At 43.2% G+C, this 21875-nt stretch overlaps 1 protein-coding gene across 2 annotated transcripts in view; it reads left to right on the plus strand.

Annotated features, from left to right (window-relative positions):
- Positions 1 to 1417: 1417 nt before the first annotated feature.
- MAPRE2 (microtubule associated protein RP/EB family member 2) overlaps positions 1418 to 21875 on the plus strand; it is a 99416-nt gene continuing 78958 nt past the window's right edge. The window contains exon 1 of one of the 2 annotated variants that reach the window (XM_039549803.1): positions 1418 to 1433. Coding sequence is in view for 1 of the 2 variants with exons in the window: in XM_010401198.4 (XP_010399500.2) it covers positions 12052 to 12123 (72 nt within the window). In the remaining variant the exon portion in view is untranslated. Of the gene's footprint in view, positions 1434 to 12026; positions 12124 to 21875 lie in introns of those variants that run through there. The other variant, XM_010401198.4, reaches the window with a different exon arrangement.

The following is a 21875-nucleotide window of genomic DNA, read 5'->3' on the forward strand; positions in this document are numbered from 1 at the left end:
ACTGGTGGTGAACCCCTCTGCACCTCGACTTCAGCCCTAAACTGCTCCTAGAGAAGGGAGTGGTCTCTTTTCCCAGCAATGAGAATGGCTGGAGACTCCACAGGCATCCCTCATTGCATTTCCAGGCTGCTCTTTCTGTCAGTTAATTGGGACAGCAGAGCTGCTGTACCAGGTCGGTATGGGGTCTATGCATCCCTAGGGACATGGGGTCCCTTAAACTATGCAGCAGGAGAAGTCCCATAAACATTGGAGAAGAAGCTGAATCTCAGCCCTGCTCCTTCACACAGAGCTGTTCAGAAGGGAATGGCACAGCTTCCTCTGACATGCATAAGCATAGAACAGCTTGGGTTGGGAGGGACTGTCCCCCCCATTTTAAATTTTGTCTTCATGTAAATGATGTACCCTAACATAACTCCCGGGGGAAATACCAGGTGTCATTACAAGGGCAGGAAGACTCTGCAGTATTTCTCTTTTTCTCCGAGCCTTAATTGATAGTTACCATTACAAAAATAGGAAAAAACATCCTACACAGAGATCACCTCCCCTCAGCATTTATGGCTACATGACACAGAGCTTAACAGCACAAACCACTAGACTCCATGTGGGCAGAACATGACTAACAGTCCATCTGTGGAGCAAATAGCTAAAGATAGGCCTGACAGCTTCCCTGGCTAGCTCGGTTTTCGAGAGCAGGTGGGACGGTTTTGCCGCAGGGAGTGATTTCGGAGAGCCTGTGGAAATCAGCATCTCCTGCACAGCCGGCTCTTGCGCTCTTGCCCCTCAGGCGGGTCCGACCGGCCTCAGAGCCGAGCCGTGAGGATTCAGCCGGCCAAGAGGGGCGATGCTTCGGCATGCTTCCCAGCCCCCGGCGTCGTCCGCCGGGCGCTCCAGGACCGGCGGCTGGGGGGGAGCCGCGGGGACTGCACGGTGCCGGGCTGCGCTCCTCTGGGAACCGCCGCGCCTTAACCTTGCACGAAAGGGAAAGGGAAAAGAAAAGGGAAAAAGAAAAGGGAAAAGAAAAGGGAAAAGAAAAGGGAAAAGAAAAGAAAAGAAAAGAAAAGAAAAGAAAAGAAAAGAAAAGAAAAGAAAAGAAAAGAAAAGAAAATTATAATCTAGAAATAATAAGTAAATAAAACCAACAACAAAGTAATAATAATAATAGCAGTAAATGCATCCAGGCGCGGGTTGGTGTAGTCGATCCCCATCGCGTGGAAGCCGCCCGGGCGCGATGCTGCCGGCAGGGCAGGGCAGGGCAGGGCAGGGCAGGGCAGGGCAGGGCACTGTCCCGCGGCTCCGGTGCCGTGCCCGGAGCGGCTCCCGTGGCACCTCCCGCGCGGGGCGGAGCGGAGAGGGGCGGGCGGACAAAGCCGGGCTGTCAGCGGGCGGGCGGGAGAAAGGAAAGAGGCGGCTGCTGCCGGCGGGGAGCGGAGCAGGTGAGGCGAGAGCCGGGGCTGTGCCACGCTGGCACCGGGAGCGGCCGGGAGGTGCCCCGCGCCCGGGGGCTCTGGCGGGCGGGCGCGGCTTTGTGCGCTCCGGGCGAGCGCCTCGCCCCGCGGGGGACGGGACGGGCGCGATCCCTTCAGCCGTGGCAGCGCGGGGCGGAGGGCGGTGGTGGCCGGCGCTGTCTGATTCAGCCATTGCCTGTGGGGCCGAAAGTACTTTGGGGAAGGAGAGAAGAGCTTAGTATTCCCTGCTTAAAAAAAAAAAAAAAAAAGAAAAGGAAGTGAAATTTCAGCGCTGTGACGGTGCTAAAACAATCTCCTGAGTCGAACCGAGTCCGCTATCCTGTGGCAGTGAAGCTGGAAAAATCCCATGAGTATTATGCTGAGTTGCGTCACTAGAGAGTAATTAGTATTTAGCGGACTGAAGGACCGAGAAGCGTGTTTGTGTGTTTGTTTTGTTGCTGTGAATAGTTGGGAAGCAGAAGAGTTGTTGGCTGGCTCTGTGGTGCGCTGTGTTTATGAATTTTAAATCCTTCAATATATAACCAGTTCGCATGTCCCTGCTCAGCTGCAAGCATCCAAAAGATCTTCTGGTAACAGAGGCTTGAAAAGGGAGCTTTCCTTCATCGTGCTGCATGGTAGGAAAGCTTTGTGATAAATAAATCCTATTCTAGGGAAAGCACTTAAAAGCCTGATGATTCAGCATGCTGCATCCACTGACTAAGGGTGACAGTTCCTGCGAGGAAGGATGCAGCACTGTGGGCAGATATAAACATTACCTGAAGCTACAAGCTTCCCATGCAGTAGTGCCACACCTTAGGTTGTGTCAAAAATAAAAAATGAGGCTCCCCCCCGCCCCCCCCCCCCCCCCCCCCCCCCCCGCCAATACCACCAGTTTTTCACTTTAAACAGCTTCTTCTGATAATTCAAACAAACAACCCTCTGGTGCTTTCTGTGGTGAGTGAGTTATAGTCCTTTTTGTCATTGCTTCCCAAAGGGATAGTTGCCTTTTATCTGTGGCCCCAAACTGTGTAGCAAATGAATAGAGGCTAATAATATAATAATATTATAATAATAGCTCATAACTTAACATGGCAAGAAATCTAAAGCTGTAAAGAAGGTGGAAACTTTTTACAAGAAATACTGTGACAATTTTGCTGTCTTTTAAGAGAAGACAAACACTGAGACTGAGATGACATTTGAGAAGTGGAATAGCAGAATAGTATTTCAAACAAAGCCTCGTGCAGCTCAAAGGTTATTTTGGTAAGTTGCACTTGCTCTTCAAAAGACAATCTCTTTTAAAAGTCAAATGAACCGTATAAAAGCTTGTACAGGAACACTATTGTGGGGTGAATCTAGTCAGGGTTCTGACTGCTTCCATGAAGAGCTAAGTATTTAGAAGTATCATCTCAAGGGCATGTTGAGGTTATCTATTATTCACCAGCTGTATGAGCAACTGTACACACTGTCATGTCAGGATGCCCAGGTCACGAGCTGAATGCTCTCCAAATCCTCGGCGTACACACACTCGCTCTGTGTCTTTGCTCTGAGGTACAGGGGCTCCTGCTTTAATCCTTGTTTATGTCTTTATGTGCGGGGTGGGCCTTTACCCAACGAGTGAGAAGATACAAAGAGCACAAACTGTCTTTGTCTCACACAGGGGTCGTCAGCAACCGTTGCTGAGATTGAATGGCTTCTTGTTAGTGAAGCCCTTGCAGTGAAAATCATCCCTGAAGTGGAGGGACAGGAGGGTTATGACCCCTTAACTCACCTACTTCCTTATCATGTGGGTGAAGTGTTTGAGTTACAGGAAACTCTCCATCTTTAAAAAAACACTCAAGATTTATGTTACTGCTGCAGTAGTGAAGTTTCATGCTGTCCCTAGCAGGGAAAGTTGACTGAGATGCTATATAATCTATTTAGATTCAACCAAGGGCTTCACAAATTATTAGCCGTTGATGAATTTGACTTTTCCTGAGGGCAAACCTGCCTCAAACTTAGCCTACAAAATCCATGAGCTACTTCAGTTTCCTAAGGAGAAAAGATCAGCTTATTAAGAGAGGAAGGGGTCAGAGAAAGCAGCAGGTGGGGTACTTAATGTCTTGCAGGCTTGGTGTGTATGAGACACTTATGCCATATGGAGATATTTCAAAGACAGGAAAATGTAAATAGTTTTCTATAACCTCACTTTGTGGCATGTGTCATGGGACAATGGTATAACTTGGCCCATTGTCCTGTTAGGCTGTATCAGAATGCCTGGTGGTCAGGTTTGGTCATTTGGTGGTGTCTTCTGCTTATTTAAAACCTTTGGCATTTGGCCACTTACCAGGTACCTGTTCAGGTGCCTGGAGCTCCTGGAGTTGGTCCAGCAGAGGGCTATGAAGATGACCAAAGGGCTGGAGCATCTCTCTTATGAGGAAAGGCTGAGGGAGCTGGGCCTGTTCAGCCTTGAAAAGAGATGACTGAGAGGGGACCTCAGCAATGTCTGTCAGTATCTGAAGGGAGGATGTCAAGAGGATAGAGCCAGGCTCTTCTCGGTGGTCCCAGGCGATAGGACAAGAGGCCATGGGCAGAAACTGAGGCACAGGAAGTTCCACCTGAACATGAGAAAGAACTTTATTGTGCAGCGACCATGCAATGGAACAGATTGCCCAGACAGGGTGTGGAGTCTCCCTCACTGGAGAGACTGACTCAAGAACTGGATGCAATCCTGTGCCACGTGCTTTAGGATGACCCTGCTTGAGCAGGGAGGTTGGACCAGATGGCCCACTGTGGTGGTTTTCCAACCTTACCCATCCTGTAATTTTGTGATTCTGTGATTCTTGAAGGTTAAGTCCTCCTGTAGCACGCCACTTCCTCTGAGAAGCAAAAGGGTCTCTTGTGCCACCACTACTGCTTCTCAGGCAGGAGAAGCTTCCTGTCAACAAGGGCAGCAGGCATCATTCACTTGGGAGGACATTGTCTGAAGTGCATTGGAAATAACCTGTGCATTGATGATGGTGACTGGTAGTCTTGGGCTGGGATAGTTATTTCAGCCTTATGATTTTGTTTGTAATGGCCTCTATTAGTTTTAGTCTGATACTCTAAATCTAAGGCCCCCCTCTTATGATAGAGCTCTCAAATCAGGTTTCTTTCAGCTCTTACAAGTCCAAGTATTCTCAACTATTTATCATTGTCTCTTCTGGCTATCTGGCATTTTTCTGTATTATTTTTGAAAATTCTTTCAAATTCCAGTGAAATATTTGGAGGAGTTAAAAAACAAATTATATCCTCTCCACCACACCACACCCACTCTCCCAAATGGATAACCACAATAATTTATTGTTGTGGTTTAACCTCAGCAGGCAATTAAGTACCATGCAGCGGCTCTCTCCTTGCCCCCGCAGTGGATTGGAAAGGAAAAGTAAACCTTATTGGTTAAGAGCAATTTAAGGTTTGAAACAAAATATAGTAATAATAACAAACTACTAATATTAAATGCTGTCCTTGCTGTACTCCCTCCTGGATTCTTGTGCGGCTCCTCAGTTGCAGAGCAAGAGATACTGAAAAGTCCTTAGCTTAGGGTAAACACTGCTTAGGAATAACCAAAACATCCGTGTGTTATCAACATTATTCTCATACTAAATCCAAAAACCAGAGCACAGTACCAGCTACTAAGAAGAAAAAGAAATCCCTCCTACCCAAACTGGGACATTTAATAGTTGAAAAACAAACTTGTGGGCTTTCAAAATTACTACAACTTAGGCTGAAACATATAATTCAAATTTACCTTAGAATAGCTTTTATCCTGATCCTTTTTCCCTTAAGCCTTGAGACACTGAAACCTTAATACAGTCAAGTTTTATTATTTAAATAGCTTAATTCCAAAAGAGGGAGAAACATTAGACTAATGCAATTAGGTGAGTGGAATGCATTTTTCCCTCAGGCAACTCTGGAGAGTGATACTATATCATGTTAAAAACTGCAAGTGGTTGTGTCAGAGCGAGTTGGGCTGGGCAGATGTTGGCATGAAGCACAGGAGGGAGAACTCTCTGCACAGCTGATTCAGAGCCCCAGTGGGAGCATGTTGATAGCATTGCTCTGAGTCACAGGGGGCCCAAAAAACAACTCTGTCATGATGGCTCACATGGTGGTGTTGGGTGAAGTTTAAGTGAGATCCTGAGCCTTCCAGTACCTTTATGTATAATATTTATTTTACTGCAGGTACAGGTACACGTGTGCGTACATAAAAGTCTGTTTTGGCCCAGCTCCTCTGAGCAAAGCTACAACTGCTCATGTGAAATCCTTGCAGTTTCAGTGGGGCTTGATTTGTCACTGGTGGAAAGGTGAGGGGATTTGGGCAATTCCCTCTACGGCTTTTGCCACGTGGATCCTGTGTATCCTCTCTGCTGATGGCCTCCACTGCCTCTGTCTCCAGGAGCAGTGAACCTGAAGGCTGAACTCTGGCAGAGCAATGGATGCTCTCACGGCAGCAAGAGAAAGTGGGGTTTAGTCTGCCTCCAGGAAAGGTGGGGAAAGAGCCTCAGGCAAGGTGTTGCTTTCAAGGGGTTTGAAAAGACGCTTCACTGACTGTAAGGAAGCAGCAGTGACTTGTCTTCTGCCTTTGGGAAAGTCAGATGAGAGGAAAGGGTGCTGGCAGCAGGGTTCAGGAGCAGGGAGAGGAGAATGCAAAACCTGAACTGCAGGGAAAGGATCCCGAAAACAAGAATGTTCTAGGAAAGCTGTCAGGGAAAGCATTTATCATATTATTATTTAATTGGATCTCAGAACAATTTCATGTTGTGTTTGTCCCTGACGAGCTGGAGCACAGCCCCAGCGCGCAGTCGCAGGACAGGCAGGATTAAGGCACAGACCTGTTCTAGGAGCAGTGCCCAGTGTCAGCAGCCAGCAGCAGGGCTACCCTGTGCTATTTATATTATGGCCATGACCAAAAAGTGTTTTAAAAGTACCAAAGGAAAGCAATCCTGCTAACAGAGGCCCTCTAGCAAGAGAACGGCTTCAGGAGGAGCAAGTATGCTGAAAAATGCTCAGCAACTGCTGCCCTAAAGAGGGGATGTTTCTTCACAGTGCTCCAAAAAGATGCCCAATGGTAGTGAAGAGGAGGAGGATGTGATAGAGAAGATGAAAACATGACAAAATTTGTGGGAAGAGCCTCAGTGATCCTGGCTGAATGCCTCCTCAGACCCAGAAACTCTTTTGTCTCTTGTGCTGAAGAGTTTTACAGTCAACCACTGGGCCTTTAAAGGCCACAGATTTCAAATTTGTCCTATTTAAAGTTTAGGAATGGTTCTCTTAATAGGAGCTTAATCTTTAACCCCGTCTCTTTTGAGAATGGCTCACCGTGTTACTTTTTCCCCTTCTGGGAAGAAGCCAGTAGTATTTCTTCAGCAGGGCAATTTCAGATATTGAGTACACCATTTATTTGAGTCTACTCTTTTCCTTAAATGATAAAATTAGTAGGGTCCTACCACTGGATAATCTACCATACGCAAAAATGAAAAACTTCCAGGTTGGTCTAATTACCAATGCCAAACCACATAAAAATGTCAGGTTGTCAGAAAATAAAAATCCTGGATAAATTTGACAGGTAACAAGGATGTAACTATAGAGGTCTATCAGCTATCAGACACCTAAATTGTTTTAATCTAGTAAATCTTGATAGAATCATTACAGTCTGCAGGGGAAATCTGTCTCTCGTCTCTCTGCGTGGTTAGTTTGTACAACCTGTAATGTGAAATGTCTGAATATCTGCTCAGGCTGCTCCTTACAGTAGAGTTTTATTAAAATAGGCTTTGATCTGATAACCATTTTATGCCTCAATTAATACTGGGTTGAATATAGACTAGTAACAATCTCTTCAGAGAGTTTGAATGACACTGCAAGCAATGCGTGTCACATTTTATCAAAGGAAAACAATGTGTTTTGTTTGCCTTTGCTATATTCAGACTAAGTAGAAACACTCATTCTTGAAGCTTCTTTGCAATATGGCACTTGAAACTAACCTTGGATCTCATGACTCATCTCTGCTGGGATTGTGGCATCCCTTACAGTTCTGAATCCAAGAATATTGGTGAGCCAGATGCAAAAACACAGACTAAGAAGCAAAATGGAAGCAATAGATGAATACCTCTCTTGATTTCCATCAGAGTCTGGAATTCTTCCTGTCTGATATTAGTTCAGAAGACACTGTCTTGCAGGAGTACCTGAAAATGCAAATATTGTTTGGCAGCGTTTAAGTCTTGTGGATTTAGTGGCCAAATAAATGCATTTCCAAGCACCTGCAGGTATTGTCTGCTGTGCTTTGTAAAGTTGGAAATGGCTCCTTGGCAGATGGCATGAGCACATTGTTAGTATTAATAGACCCATACACAAGGAGAACAGGGGACTTCTGTTGGTAATTAAGCTAATCACAGAGGCAGCAGAGAGCTCCTGTCTTATCACTTATCACTGCTTAAATTTCAGCTACCAGACTGCACCAGCAGAGCAAATAGTTTCCTTGGCATTTGATGCTCCCCAGTATTGTGTGCTTTGGAGTTTCCCTGGAGTTGTAAGTAGTCAGGTTTAGGACATTCCACTCATGCAGCTCTGTTCCACTTCAACAGGTTAGTCTGCAGGTCTGCTGTAAATCTAAATGATTGCCAAACAATTGGGTATTTAAATCCCCTGACACAAATAAAGCGTGCAACATAAACAAACTAACACTTAAAGCTGTTAATTTAGTTCTTTTCTGCTAGCTTTTGCATCTTTTTCTTGCAGCTCAAGTTCTCAGACATTATTGATTGCAGTAACTTTTTATAGTCAGTGCTACTCCTTTCAACTCCGTTAACCCTTTAATTCCCTCATGAATTTTGATGTCAATCATAATAATGGGAAATATTATCAAAATAAAGCAGGAAATTTAGAGGTACAAGAGACTAGGTATTGGCAATTGGTTGTGAACATCTTTATGTCTCATTAGCAAGCCCCAGAAATTTTCTAGGAATATACATTTCTGTAGAAGAAGGGGTTGTGGTGTGCAGCTGAAACCAGTCTGGGGAATGTCCTAGGAAAACCACGCTTGGTGAAGTTTTGAACAGCAGCTCTAGGTAGGCTGTCTCTTGGAAGACCTTTGAAGGGCAGATGAAATAATTCCAGATGATGACAAAAAAACTTTGTTAAGAAAACAAAAGATCTGGGCTTCCAGCCACTTCAGGGTAGTTGGTTTTGCTCCTGGAAAGAACCCTGCATCCATGCACTGCTGCTCTCAGGCTGCTCCTGTGGAGTGCCCCTTTCTTTCTCATCATACAAGATGATCTTATGAGATTTTTCACATTCTTTATCTGTGATGTGTCTCTTCCCCTGAGCTAGCTGCATCCTGACTTCACCACAAAATTGGCACTAATTCTATTCTGTCAGTTTGCTTTTTAACTTCCTCTGGCCTTTGCCTGAAAGGATCCCCCATTTTTCATAGTAACATAGAAGACATCATAGAATGGTTTGGGGTGTAAAGCACCATTAGAGGTTACCCAGTTCCAAGCCCTCATCTCTGGGTGGTCTTGGACCACCAGCCTTTTGGGTAACAGCAAACACCCTGACTGATTGTGCCACAGAGACTCCCCGCTCAGGCTGCTGTGCACCTGAACCCCAACTTTTACCAGGCAGAGCCTTGGTTGCTCTTTGACAACTCTCTCTTGTTTCCCAGCCTGGCCATGGGTTCAGTAGGAAAGGGGTATCACAGGTTAACCTTAGCCCAGCTGTGCAGCAGAGCCAGAAAATGCTGTGCCTGACCAAGAGGAATGAGAAGCAGCCTCTGTGCTCAGAGGTTGAACACACTGCTTTATCCAAACAAGAACTTTTGATTTAGGGGGACCATGAAGAGGGAGGGGACTATGAAACAAATCAGGACTGAAAGTCAGTCGTAAGTTTTCCCCTGAACATGAAATGTCAGCAGGCAGATTAACTCTGTGCTTTAAAACATTGCTTCCTTGCTAAGTACAGGCAGATTTAGAGGAGCTCTTGTAACTGTCCTTGCTCAAGAAAGCAAATGTGTTTCTAAGGCTGGCCTTTGCATGGAAGCAGCTGGCAACAGCAATTATCAGTACAGGTACTGCTGAAGTGCCTCCTCAGTAAAGACCAACCCACCAGCCCCTTGCTTGCAGGCATGTACTCACCTCTCCTGCTTTTGGCTGCCAAAATATGGTTTGGTCACCTAAGTTTTAGCAATTCCCTCTGGTTATAATGGCAAAAGGTGTGATTACGCTTACAGCTGCATAATGCTGTGTTTGCCATTATTTTATTGCCAGCAATAAAGTAGCTCTGTCAGGCAGTGCAGGTGTGCCATTGTCTTTGTAAGAGCTGTTGGTCATTGTCAGAAAACAAGGCTTCAGACTTCTTTTTTCCATGCATGGTGATTATTAGGAATGAATCCCAGGCACTGAGTGTTTTATCTATTGATTTTATTTGCTAGCTGCTACAGATGAGACTATACTCCATTTCACCATTTCAAGTTTCACTATTGGGATATAGGTACTACCAGCTGAAGGAGCAAGTCCTTTGGAAGTCAAAGCATCATCTCTGGTATCTTCCCAGTACTGTATTTCTAAATAGAGCATGGTTCCAAGCCCTAGCCTGGGAGGTGCATCTGTACAGTGTGAACTGCACTGAACACAACATTCTAGTACTCCTACCCTGATTTCTGCTCTTGCTCATCTCCTGTGATACTCCTCCTCCTTTCACCCACACCTGTGGGTTTCCCCATTCTGTCTGGGAACATCAATTCAAGAGAAGTGATAACCAAGAATGTCAGAGCTGACCTGTTTAGTCAGTCGTTGCTGAAGTGGAAAGAGAGGAAGCTGGCCCAGAGGGAGCACCTCTGCTAGAGAACCTCACAGATTGGAAAGAAAATGAGTTTGTCTCAATTTCTCCCAACTCTGAGTTTCAATAGAACTGCTTTGTTTTCTCTTGTATGTTATGTTTGTGACCTCATTCAAAATTTATCTTTTCCTCAGAATCATCAGACTTTCTCTAAGGACTGAAATGGTTTTATTAGCCTTGGAGAATGCTGCAGAGTCTCTGTATTCACATACAGTAGAGCATGTGACTACAGACTTCCAGCCACAGCAAGAGACATAGGTATCTGTCCTTTAAATATGGATTTTAAAGTCAAAGATGCTTTATCCTACCTGCAGAAGTACAAAAGCAGTGAAAAGTGAATGCTGTATTTTATTATGTAACATTTCCTGTTGCAATAAAGGTGGCTTTCTTCCTTTGTCTGACATCTGGGATTGTCTAATATTGAAGTAAAAGTTCCACATGGATATGTATTTTTTAAGCACCAGTTAGCATTATCAGACAGAAATGGCCTGGTACTGTGAAAAGGGATGAACTTTCTTCTTGTAGTACTCTTTAAAGTTAAGATTTGACCCAAGTCACGAATTCTCAAGAAAATACCTCTGTTCTTTGTATCAAGATGGAACAATCACTTCAGCTTAAATACAGGAAATGTTGGGTATAATAGTCATTACTTGCACAGATCTTGTTAACAAGAACATAATTTCCTAATCGCTCCCTTGAAAGCAAACCCAGATGATAGAAGCATAGTTGAACTCCTGCCAGACACCTCAAGAACTCTAATTTCACACCCAGCCTCCTTCAGGAGTGCCAGGATAACCTCAACTATTCAGTGAAAAAGAAACCCCAAATTTAAGCCCTGTGTTTATGGTTCCTCATACTTGTATGCTTGAACAGTAGGGATAGTACGAAAAACTAAGAGACAGGAGTGCAGCCACCTGGCTGTGTTTGTATTACACACTGAGGTAATATAAAACTCTGCAGGCAGTATTGCCTTAGTGGCAACGTCCTGATCCATCGGCCCACCCTCTTGAGTTAGGCTTTGAGAGAAAAGAAAGTTGAGGGGTTTTAAAATATAGAGTACTTAGAGGACAAAAGAACAGATTCTAATTGTTATTGGTGGCCCCTCCATAGTGAAGGCGTGTGTGCAATTTAATGAGTCATGCAAAGGGCTTTTGTGTTGCATCATCTTCACTCTGGAAGTGCTGAAAACAAGAGCCTTCACTGGTGGTGGAGGCTTGTCTTGAGGTGATGCAACTGGAAATTATTGCAAGTTCAGAGATATGCTGCTTTTCAATATAATGCATCTCTAATACCAATAAATACTCCAAGCTGGTAGACTTCCCTCAGGTTGTTACAACACTGCTTTTAAAAAGCAAACAACTGAGCAAGTTCACCGACCAGATGTTTGCAGACCAAATACCAAGATGTTGCAGGAACTGCAAATATGGGACACAAATTTAATTTTGTCTACATTTTCCCCGTCAGCTTGTGAAACTGTCAACTAGTTATCCACTTAAAAAAAAAAAAAACAAACCCAAACCACCACATGATAAGTTGATAAAATAATTATATAGCTTCAGAGAAGTGGTGGTTTGTTTTTTTTTTTTTTTTGGTAGGGTTTCTAAATAGGATGAAAGGTGGAGCTAGTCATTTAGCCACACCCATGGTGAGGTTTATAAAGGGAAGATATCTAAGGGAAGCTCTTTTCTACCAGTCTATGACAACAGGCAGTTTCATTTAACTGGTTTTTAGCTTAAAACAGAATACCAATCCTACCATGTCAAGGCTTCTTAAAGGTTCCCGTACTGGGGATACTCCTCTAAATGAACCTTTGAGACAGCAAGGTAAGGTAAGTCATGGAGTCTGCTTTACTACTTTAATTCCTTTTTTACACCTAATATTTCTCTGTCAGAGAATGGAGTATTACTGTCATTTCAAAGGCCTGTGTTTTCTCTGCCATGTGTGATTGAGGTTTTGTTCTTTATAGCTTTGTAATCCTGTATCACTAACTCAAATGGAGAAAAAACAGCCTTAAAAAAGCATCCCCAAGCCTGGAGAGGTTGTTGGTTGTCATAGGGTAATTATGCTTTCAAGACTGATGACTTTGAGGGCTAGTTTGCACCACCTGCCCACAACACTGAGGTTAATGTGGCTGTTGTAATTGTGCTGCTGTTTGTCAGTCATACCAATATTAACTTCTCAAGCATACAAATAAAAGATATGCTATGCTTCATTGTGCAATTGCTGTGGCTTAGTCATGACTTTTTTTGATACACCCAAAAATCCTGCTATAATTTTTGTTTTCTACTGTATCACAGTTTCCTTATATATACATGCACAGGATTGCTTATGAGTTACTCTGTTCAGCAGAGGCCTCGTGAGTGACTGTGGATGTTCCTCAATGAGATCAGGTGCCATAAAAGTTTGTTTGCTCTTGAACACAGGTGTTCATGTTGGTACAGTATTTCTGAGGACAGGTTTCTATCAGTTTACAAGATGTCTGAGTGAAATCTTTCATAGTCTTTAACTGAAGTTAAATGTAGTGTATGAAAAAGTGATCACAGCAGTGCAGGGGGTGTAGCATGGATGTGGCAAGAACACTGGTCAGCATAAAAAATACCTATCTCATTAAACTGGTTACCTAACTCTGGGCTTATTGCTGGTGTGATGGTAAAGCAGAACTGTGAGGAACTGGAGAGCAGGGAATGAACCTTGAAAGTACTTTTTAGGAGCTCCTTCCAGGCTGCTGGGAAAATGAAAGGACGTGTGGATGGATTTCTTTGAAAACTTAATAAGCAACCAGATACAAGTGTCTTAACTTTCTTCCCCAATTACTTCATCTGTACATAACTAGATCAGAGAAGAGTAACAAGTTTTCTTTTACAAGCCTTCAATATAGAAGGAGTAGAAGTCACTAATATTTTTTGTTACTAATTGTATCCAAAACATGGGAATATTTGAGGGTCAGTAGTCTACCAGTGGTCTGAGCATATTCTGGAATAACTACCATGGGCTACAGAAATAACCGAAGTAATGTTTTCCACAAAACTGGTGCTCTTGATGGGTTCTCTTTTTCAAATTGTAAGCAAAACTGTGAAGTAATGTATTGACAAAAGTTGACTGCTGGCCTCTTGGGCAAAATGTCATGATGCAAGTTGGAGACACTGTCAGAGCACTTTGACTTTGTGTGATTAGAGACATGAGAAAATAAATGCATCTTACATTTGAATGGACACATTTTCCACCTTGCTAATGCTGTGGGTTTTTTTTCAGAGCTTCTGCTGTCAATGTTAAACTTGTAGGATGCTTGACTTGAGCAGTGTGGTCACTTCTGCTGTCTACCATATGTTTTTACTGATATGTGGCAAATTGTGGCTGTGCTGGATTGTGGTGAGAAGAGTCTTGTTTGACAGCACAGCATCTCCTGCAAGGGCGGGCCCTTGGCTTTTTCCACTGCCATGCTTCCGGGAGATTGACATGCTGCAGTTAGATTGTCCATAGGTATTTTTAAGTGCATTGTGTTTATTTTAAGTGCCTTGTGTTGATTAAAGTCTTAAAAAATATTTGCTGATGTCTTATTGTTCTAGTACAGTAGATTGAGGAGATGAAGGAGGAGGACAATACTGTCAGTACTGGCAGATAGTTTTAGGTGTCTCTACTCTTGGATACTTTCGGCTGGGTTTTCTGAATCAGGGAGAGAGTTGAAGCTTTTTCAAGTGGGTAATGCAGAGTTACTTAATTTTTGACATCATTGCATAGCTTAACATGTTTGTAAATTTGGTCACTCCCCCAAGCAGGGATTAAAATGACTTGGAAAGCAATATTTATGCAATACTTATCTAGCATAATTCTGACACCTGCTATTCAACACAAATTACTCAAGTGACACTGACTGTCCTGTGGCTGATTACTTATTTTATTTGATAAATTTAGATAAATCTTCAAAAGGCTACTTTTGAGTGGCCAAATTACAAGCCTTTGGGTGCCATCTTCCTTTTCTGATTTGATTTTTGGAGCCACTTATGTACTAAATGTAGGAAGACTTCTTGGTGGTGCGCTGAGTAATGAAGAGGACGATGGCCGATGGCAATCTCTTGTAACTTCCTTGTAACTCCTTTGAGGCACTGTATGAAGACTCACACTGGCAGTGGCATTACCTTGACGTGGTATTCTGTTAGTCCCTTCACATTTCAAAACTTCTGCTATCAGAAGATTTCAGCAGAAAATTTAGAATATGTAAGTGGATGCTAAAATTGAGTCTGGCTCTGGATTCTCCCTCCTTAACTCATGCATGGCAACCCCAGTCTCTTCAGAGCTGAGCTGGAGGTGGGATGTGGGGTGGCTTGCAGGTTTTGTTGGGATGAGTGCAGGGCTGGTTGTGGAGAAGAGTCTGGTGTGGACGGCTTGAGAGGATCCGAAGGGACGACGTGGACGCCCAGGAGAATGGGGAGGGCAGAGTGGAAGGGGAAAGGCCCTCTCACAACTGCAGCTTCTGAATCTGGGCCCAGCCTTTAAACCTTGCTGGCCCTGCACAGTCATCTCTTCCACTACCACCAATGGATGAAAATAGAAAGGCATTTTTCTCTACATTCCTGGGTCACAACCAAAGTCTATTTTACCTGTACTGCTGAGAAGACCCAAACTGACCCTGCTCAGCTGGATGCCTTACTGCTCTATGGATTCCTCTGTTCAACTGTCATTTATTTAGATTAAATCAGAATGCTCTACAGATCTTAAAATAACTGCAGTTTCTTTAACATTATTTGATGACCTTAAATAATGTATTTTTTTTCAGGGCAGTGCTGTCAGAGGACAGAGACAGCTGGCTTTTGTTGCCCTAGTTTAGTTGCAGTCAAACCAAGTTGCTGAGTTTAAACAGTAAATCTTGTAGACTTGCAATTTTTCAGTTTTTTTCCACCTGACAGTCATGCATATAGACAACAATTTCCAACATAATGAAGAAGACTGAAATTAACTCCTTTGTGCAAGCTGGAAGGGGAGTTGTAAAGGATGTGGTATACAATGAAAACTCCTTAGATAAGTGAGATCTAAATAATAAACAGAGAAAGAAATATAACTCCCAGTCAGATGTCACTTGGCCTGAAACAATGTTTCTGAGGTGTGTTGTAAAACACTTGAAGGCCACATCAGGTGAAGGATGTGCTTAGCATCCTGTCTATGACTTTAGGGTGATGCATTGTCTCTGCTGCAGCAAAAATCTTTCATTGGGATGCAGGGACTACAGGCAACATGTGATCATGGTAGAAAACCAGACAGAGAAGTCCTATCATGGGCTTGTCAGATGACAGGGAACTTATTATGTAGCTGTGGAACAGACCAACAAGAAGCACTTGTCTGATGGATGGCAGAGATATCTCTGGTGTCCCTTTGAAAGGAACGCGTAGCTACTGGTACAGTTCTGTCCATTAAAACAATGTGGCACAGAAGGATTGATGGTGCTTTGTTCCAGCATTCACTGTGTGCTACTGCAAGAAATTGAAGTGCTGCCTTCTGATGTGTGACGGTGAAGGTCTTATTTCAGGTTTTATTGGTTTCAGTGATACATAATAAATCACAAATAAAATGTGTCTGTTCTGCAGTAGCCTAACTGTACCCATTTAAATCCACTAAGATTGGTGGCCTCTCAGTTTCCTGCATATATCCTGCTGTACAGTGCAGTGTTTATATGTGTTGCTTTTCCTGATGACCTGTTTAAAATTTGAAATTGCAAGTAAAGATTTGTTCAGAATTATGTCTGAGGTAAAACTGAAAGGCATTTCTGCTTTACTCATAGCCCTAAGCATATGGGCTGGTCCTGGAAAGTGCTGGAGAGCCCACTCAGAAGTAATCAGTGGGAGCTGGGTATCAGCCTGTGTGCTTGCAGGGTGCTGCAGCAGGGCCTGAGCTTCATGGGGGAACCACACACTCTTTCATATAAGCGTAAGTGAGGTGTTAGGGGCTTGCAGCCCACAAAACTGATTTTATTAGAACATAAAAATAAATGTGACAAGAAAAAGCACTTACTGACAGGACAGAAATCTGGTGGGTGAGATTAAAGCTATTTAATAATATATACCTTCCATGCCCTATGTATCCTGTGCAGTAGGGTCCTTCCCTCCCATCTTTTCTAGTTGTCTAATTTTGTGACTTCTGAAGCTGAAGAAATTTTTTGCTGTCTCCAGTTTATATCCACTTCTTGTTGGGTTTGCCTTTTGGTTCAAGTCCCTGGCATGAGCCCAGTACTTTGCTCAGGCATCTCCCATTGTCCACTTGCGCATCACATTGAACACGGAGGGGTTTCACTCCCAGCTCACCCCATGGAGTGCACTCACAGCAGTCAAATAAATAGCTCTGTGTATGTGTGTATAAACATAAGAACTCTTTGAGTTGGATTCTCTTGCCATGCTACAGGATGCCTTTCTGTTGATATCAAGTACAGACAGGGCTATTTCTTCTGGGACAGGGACTGACAAAACAGTGGCCTTATTCCAGTTTTACAAAACGACTATAAAGGAAGCAGTAACTTGTGTTCCTGGACTTACTGAGTTCTTAGTGTCAGAGAGCTGTTACATTGACTTGAACATCCTGTTTTCCTGCATGGAATAGTAAGGGAAAGAACACAGCACTTCAAACAAGGAAGATTCTAAGCATCTGTGCTGAATAAGGAAAGCAGAATTGTTCCTGGGTTTAAAAATACTGCACTTCCCAGAGTAGCTTCAGGTCACCTGGTTAAAGCTGGGACAGGCTCAGTTATATTTTTCTTTACATGTCTTGTATGTCAAAGTATGTTATCTTGATAATTTTCATATCCTGGAAATTAAACTTCAACATCAATTTGTCATCAGAAAGGAGTAGGAAAGCTGAACCCTGACATCTTGTCTTGGATACAGCAGTTTCTCACAACCAACACGTCACGCCGAGGGAAAACAGAACAACGTGAAGTAAAATGATGTGCTTGTGCTCTCGACAGGCAAAAGGCCTTTAGTTTGATAAGGTGCCAAACAGTGTAATTTGAGAGTGTTGTAAAGACTTCCAGCTGTCTTGCATATGCTAACTAACTATCTGGGGGATTTGGAATTTATCCCTGTGAGTATTTCACCAGAAGTGACCTTGCATTCTGGTCACTTGAATTCACCTGAATTCCAGTGAATTCAAGATCAAGTGCAGCTTGTTGCATTGTCCTGGTAATATTTTTGACCAAGGCTGCATTTCTCTGAGCATCCTGTCCACTGCTGAAGGATGGACTGTGTTTACACAGCCAGTCTCTCCTCTTGCCTCCCTCCCTGCTTGCTGCAGGAGATGCTGCCCTGCTTTGTTGACTCATGTGGAAGGTGTGGCATGTTTTGACCAGGAATGGAAGGGCGTAAGAGAGTAGCAGCAGAGTGCAGCAGACTCTGAGATAGGCCCTGAAGGGACATCAATCTTATGGGAAAGCGTAGGTTGAATCTCGGATTTTTGCTATGTGAGTTAATAAGTAATCTGACTACCAAAAAGGGAGAAAAATTGGACTTACACCACCAGCATACGTAAAACTGCTCGGTGGCTTGGGAGAGACAGACCTGCTTTCAGCTGATGGTGGATGCTTCAGCTGCAGGCACTATGCAACTGCTCATTTGTTCCACAAGTTACTACCTTGATTCACCTTGGGCATGTTCAGTTCAGTAATATCTTGTTATGGGGACTTCCAATAGCTGACTAATCTTGATGAAAACACAAAGGCTTTGTTAAATGAGTTCATGCCTGGGAAATAAGGACTATGTTTTCACAAGTTTTATTTAGAGCCCCAAAAATGCTTTTGTACATGTGTTTTATATCTAGCACTGTTTACTAAAGCAGTCGTGCCTGAAAATATCTGATAGTTGCCGTCTCAGGAGCCTTTGATGCGAAGAGTGTGAGTTTATGCAAGACAGGAGATGTGCCAATTGTTCTTTCAGGCTCATCTGAAGGACACTCTGGTCATTCCAAAGAAAAACAGCTACTGGGAGGCTGCTGCTACAGCAAGTGGCACAGTTTGAAGAGAGCTTATCTGCAACATTAACAGGGGCTGGGTTCTTGAGGGCAGATTGCATGTGCCGGAGTAAAAACAGTAAGACTTGTTATTCTGCACAGAGTCTGCTGTACTGACAGGTTTATGAAAGAAGGAGACAAACAAAACCAAACTCTCCCATACACCAAAACTGCTAAAAGGCTTTGTCTTCTAAATGTGAAAAATTGGCTCTTGTATAAGTCTATAAGGGAAATAAGTATGTATGTAAATGACCAGTCAATCCAAAGTAGCTGTTTTTTCAGTTAAGTGATGACTTTTCTTGATTGGTTTGCCCAGCAAACAAAAAGCGTAAGTGTCTGGGAAAGGCAGTGAGAGAAGTGTCTACACTTAAATTGTGTATACTATTGAAATTAGTTGAGTGCTCTTCCAAATCAGTGCTTACACAGTGTGCTTGAAGGAAAAGCTTTGCAGAGCAGATTGTTGTGGAAGTTTAAATTCAACCTGATACTGTAAAATAACTTGAAAACTTCCAAATTAGGTTTTCTTCTTATGAATAAGTGATGCACATGTGTTCATGTTAGTGGGCTGGTCCACTGTGTTCTGTGGCACTTGTCTGCAGAACAGCATAAAGAATTGGTAATTCATGTGAGCTTTGTACTGCAGCTTCTTGGAGGAAATATTGCAGCCCAAAAATTTCTGATACGGTAGAATTCAAATGCAGGCTATCCTTTCAGAACAAAGCAATATTAACTTCAGGGGTTGAGGCTTAGCAACCCATCTTTTGAACTCCCTCCCATATGACTTGCTTTATTGTGTAGTATCATGGAGTACTTAAATAAAGCAACAAGCTGTCACTCTTATCTCACAAACTGGAATATTTTTCCTTGAACTTGAAGTTCACAAGCTGTGATCAGGTAGCAATGCTATTGTAACTGAAGGAGTAAAAGGTATTTATGCAGTTTTCATATACAGTCCTGCCCTGAAGAACTTCTGCATGGCTTTTTTTAGTTTCCCTCAATGGGGAAACTTCCAGCTCTACATACACTCAAGATCCCAAAAAAGCTGGGTTGGTTCCGTGCTCTCTTTGTCAAATATACAGGTTTGCAGTTTTAGCTCTAATTACTTGTGTGGGATCATGACCACCATGCAAGTGTCCTCAAGCTTCAGTGTATTTTAGTTTTCCCATTTTGCAGGCGGGAGGCCCCCAGTTTCTGACAGACCTTTTGCAAGTGCAGGTTTCTGGTTGTAACTGAGAATATAGGTAGCTGTTATATTTGTCTGTGAAGTTCTGCTTCTCTTAGTGATAAGAGGTACTGCACCTGGGTAGGGTAAGCAAATCAGTACTCACTGCTTTGAAACATGAATAAATACCAAGTTGTATTTCTCTGCCTGCTCCCCCAAGAGATCCAATCCTATCAAATCCCCAGATTCGCCACTTGCTTTTAGTCAAAATATGTGTGGAAGAGTGTGAAGTGTCGGTGGGCCGTTCCTCCACCTTGTAGACAAGGAGGGCTGAAGGATTGACTCAAAACATGGGATACTAAAGGGGATCTGCCCCTCGGCAGCTTGGAGAAGACTTAAAACATGCTCCTGCAGAGTTTCATGATCACCAGGTTGTGACTATATCACTGCAACCCCCTGCTCACCTTTCTCCACTGATTAAGTAGTGTAAAAGATTAACATGGTCCTTTCAGCAGAGATGGGAACCCAGGGATGATTGTCACACTGTGGATCTATGGAAAAGTGACTTTTGCATTCCACCTAGGAAAACCGGATGGTTGGGATTGATTAGATGAAAAGGAGAGACTTCTTTGGTTTTTGGGAGTACCTGTGATGATCTGTGCAGGTCAAATGACGTGATGCTACACCCTTCAATGTCCCATCAGCCATCACATGAGCACCTTATCAGAAGTTCACAGGACATTTCTACAAATTGTAGCCTTAAAGCCTTCATAGGTTTGCACATACATAATTGACTGCAGGTAATCCATTCTGCTCACACAAGACAGGAATCCAAGAACTCTTACCTGCTTCACCAGTGCTGTAAAGAGAAAAACTTTTGAATTTAGATTTATGTATTAAATATTATTTATTATAAATTTATTTATATACTATATATGTTTAGATTTCTAAGGACCAAAATAAAAACCAAGTTCCAAGACTTGAACTGCTTTAACTATTGCCACAGATACCGGAATCTATCTTTACATCTTTGAGTTAGTTCCCTTTTTCTGTTCAGCAATTTACAGCAGAGAAGGATGCCAGAACTGTTAAAAGGGCTGAGATGGCAGTTCAGAACCTAACTAGGGCTCTCTTTCCTGGGTAAGGCAGGCAGGCAACAAGTAGCCTGCAGTGATGCTACTTCTACATGGAATCACTGGATGATACTGGTTGAAAGAGATAATCTTGTCCATTCCTGTTCAAAGCTATCCTGAACAGGTCAAGTTGCTCAGGAACTTTTTGAGTTCTGAGTATCTCAAACATTCAGATTTTCCAGCCTCACTAGACCCAATGTTCAACCACTCTCATGATGAAAACACTTTTCCTAACATGCAATCAGGATATTCCCTGTTGAAACTTGTCTGTTGCCTCTTGCTATGTCCGTGTGCCTGTGAGAAGATCCTGGCTCCATCTTCTCTACACCCTCCCCGTAAGTAGCTGAGGGCTGCAGTCATACATCCCCCACACACCTTAAACCTTCTCATCTTCAGGCTGAACAAACCCAACACTCTCAGCCTCTCCTGCATCGTACACTCCATCTCCTTACCTATCTTGGTATGGTAGACTGGGCTCCAGCATGTCTCTTACTGGTTTGTGGCTCCCCAGTACACAAGTACCGCGCTTTCGCAAGCCCTGAATGCAGTAATTACTGCCCTGGATCTGTAAGCCTAGAGCTCGGTGTAGAGTTCCCCTCCTTTTCTGCAAGAACATTCTGCTGAGTTTTTTTCAACTTGTTGTCCACTGAGACCCCCAGGTATTTTTTTTCTCTGAAGTTTGTCTCCAGCTGGCTGGTACCCAGCAAGGTCATTCCTTCCCTGGAGCAAGAATTTGCATACTTGCTTTCCAGACCTGTCCTCACGTCTTTCCTGGTCTCAAATAGGCATAGGTTGTGAATCTTGCACTGTTTTGGAGAACTTTTTTACTTTTTAAAGGAAGTTACTGAATTCTGTAACTTAGCAAAGACCACCAGTTTGTAAGTCTAAGCAATTTGTAGGCAAAGTGCTTATAGTAAAGCACTAGGTTAAAACAGAGAGTTGGTAGGAGCATTTATTCCCCCTCTGTCTAGCCATCTAAATGATTTTTGCTGAATGTTCTCTGATGTGCTGAATTTTCTTCACTCACTGTAAAGAGAGATCTGAAAAACTAATCTCACAATAGTGGGGGATTCAGCCCATTTAATCTCAGGCACCTGAACTGAGCTACCTGCATTTTTCTCAGGCATGTCTGGAGGTGTAAGGCTTACAGTGAAGAGTGCCACTTTCATTTAAGTTACTTTTTGAGTTAAAATATCTGTCTTGTAAACCAGCTTGCTCTTCTAAATGTTTTCCTGAAGTTGGTACATTTTATATCCCTGAAGCAATTTTGAGAATTCCCCAGACGCTGCATAACACCCC

This window comes from Corvus cornix, chromosome 2, assembly GCF_000738735.6.
Source record: "Corvus cornix cornix isolate S_Up_H32 chromosome 2, ASM73873v5, whole genome shotgun sequence".
Taxonomy (NCBI): domain Eukaryota; kingdom Metazoa; phylum Chordata; class Aves; order Passeriformes; family Corvidae; genus Corvus; species Corvus cornix.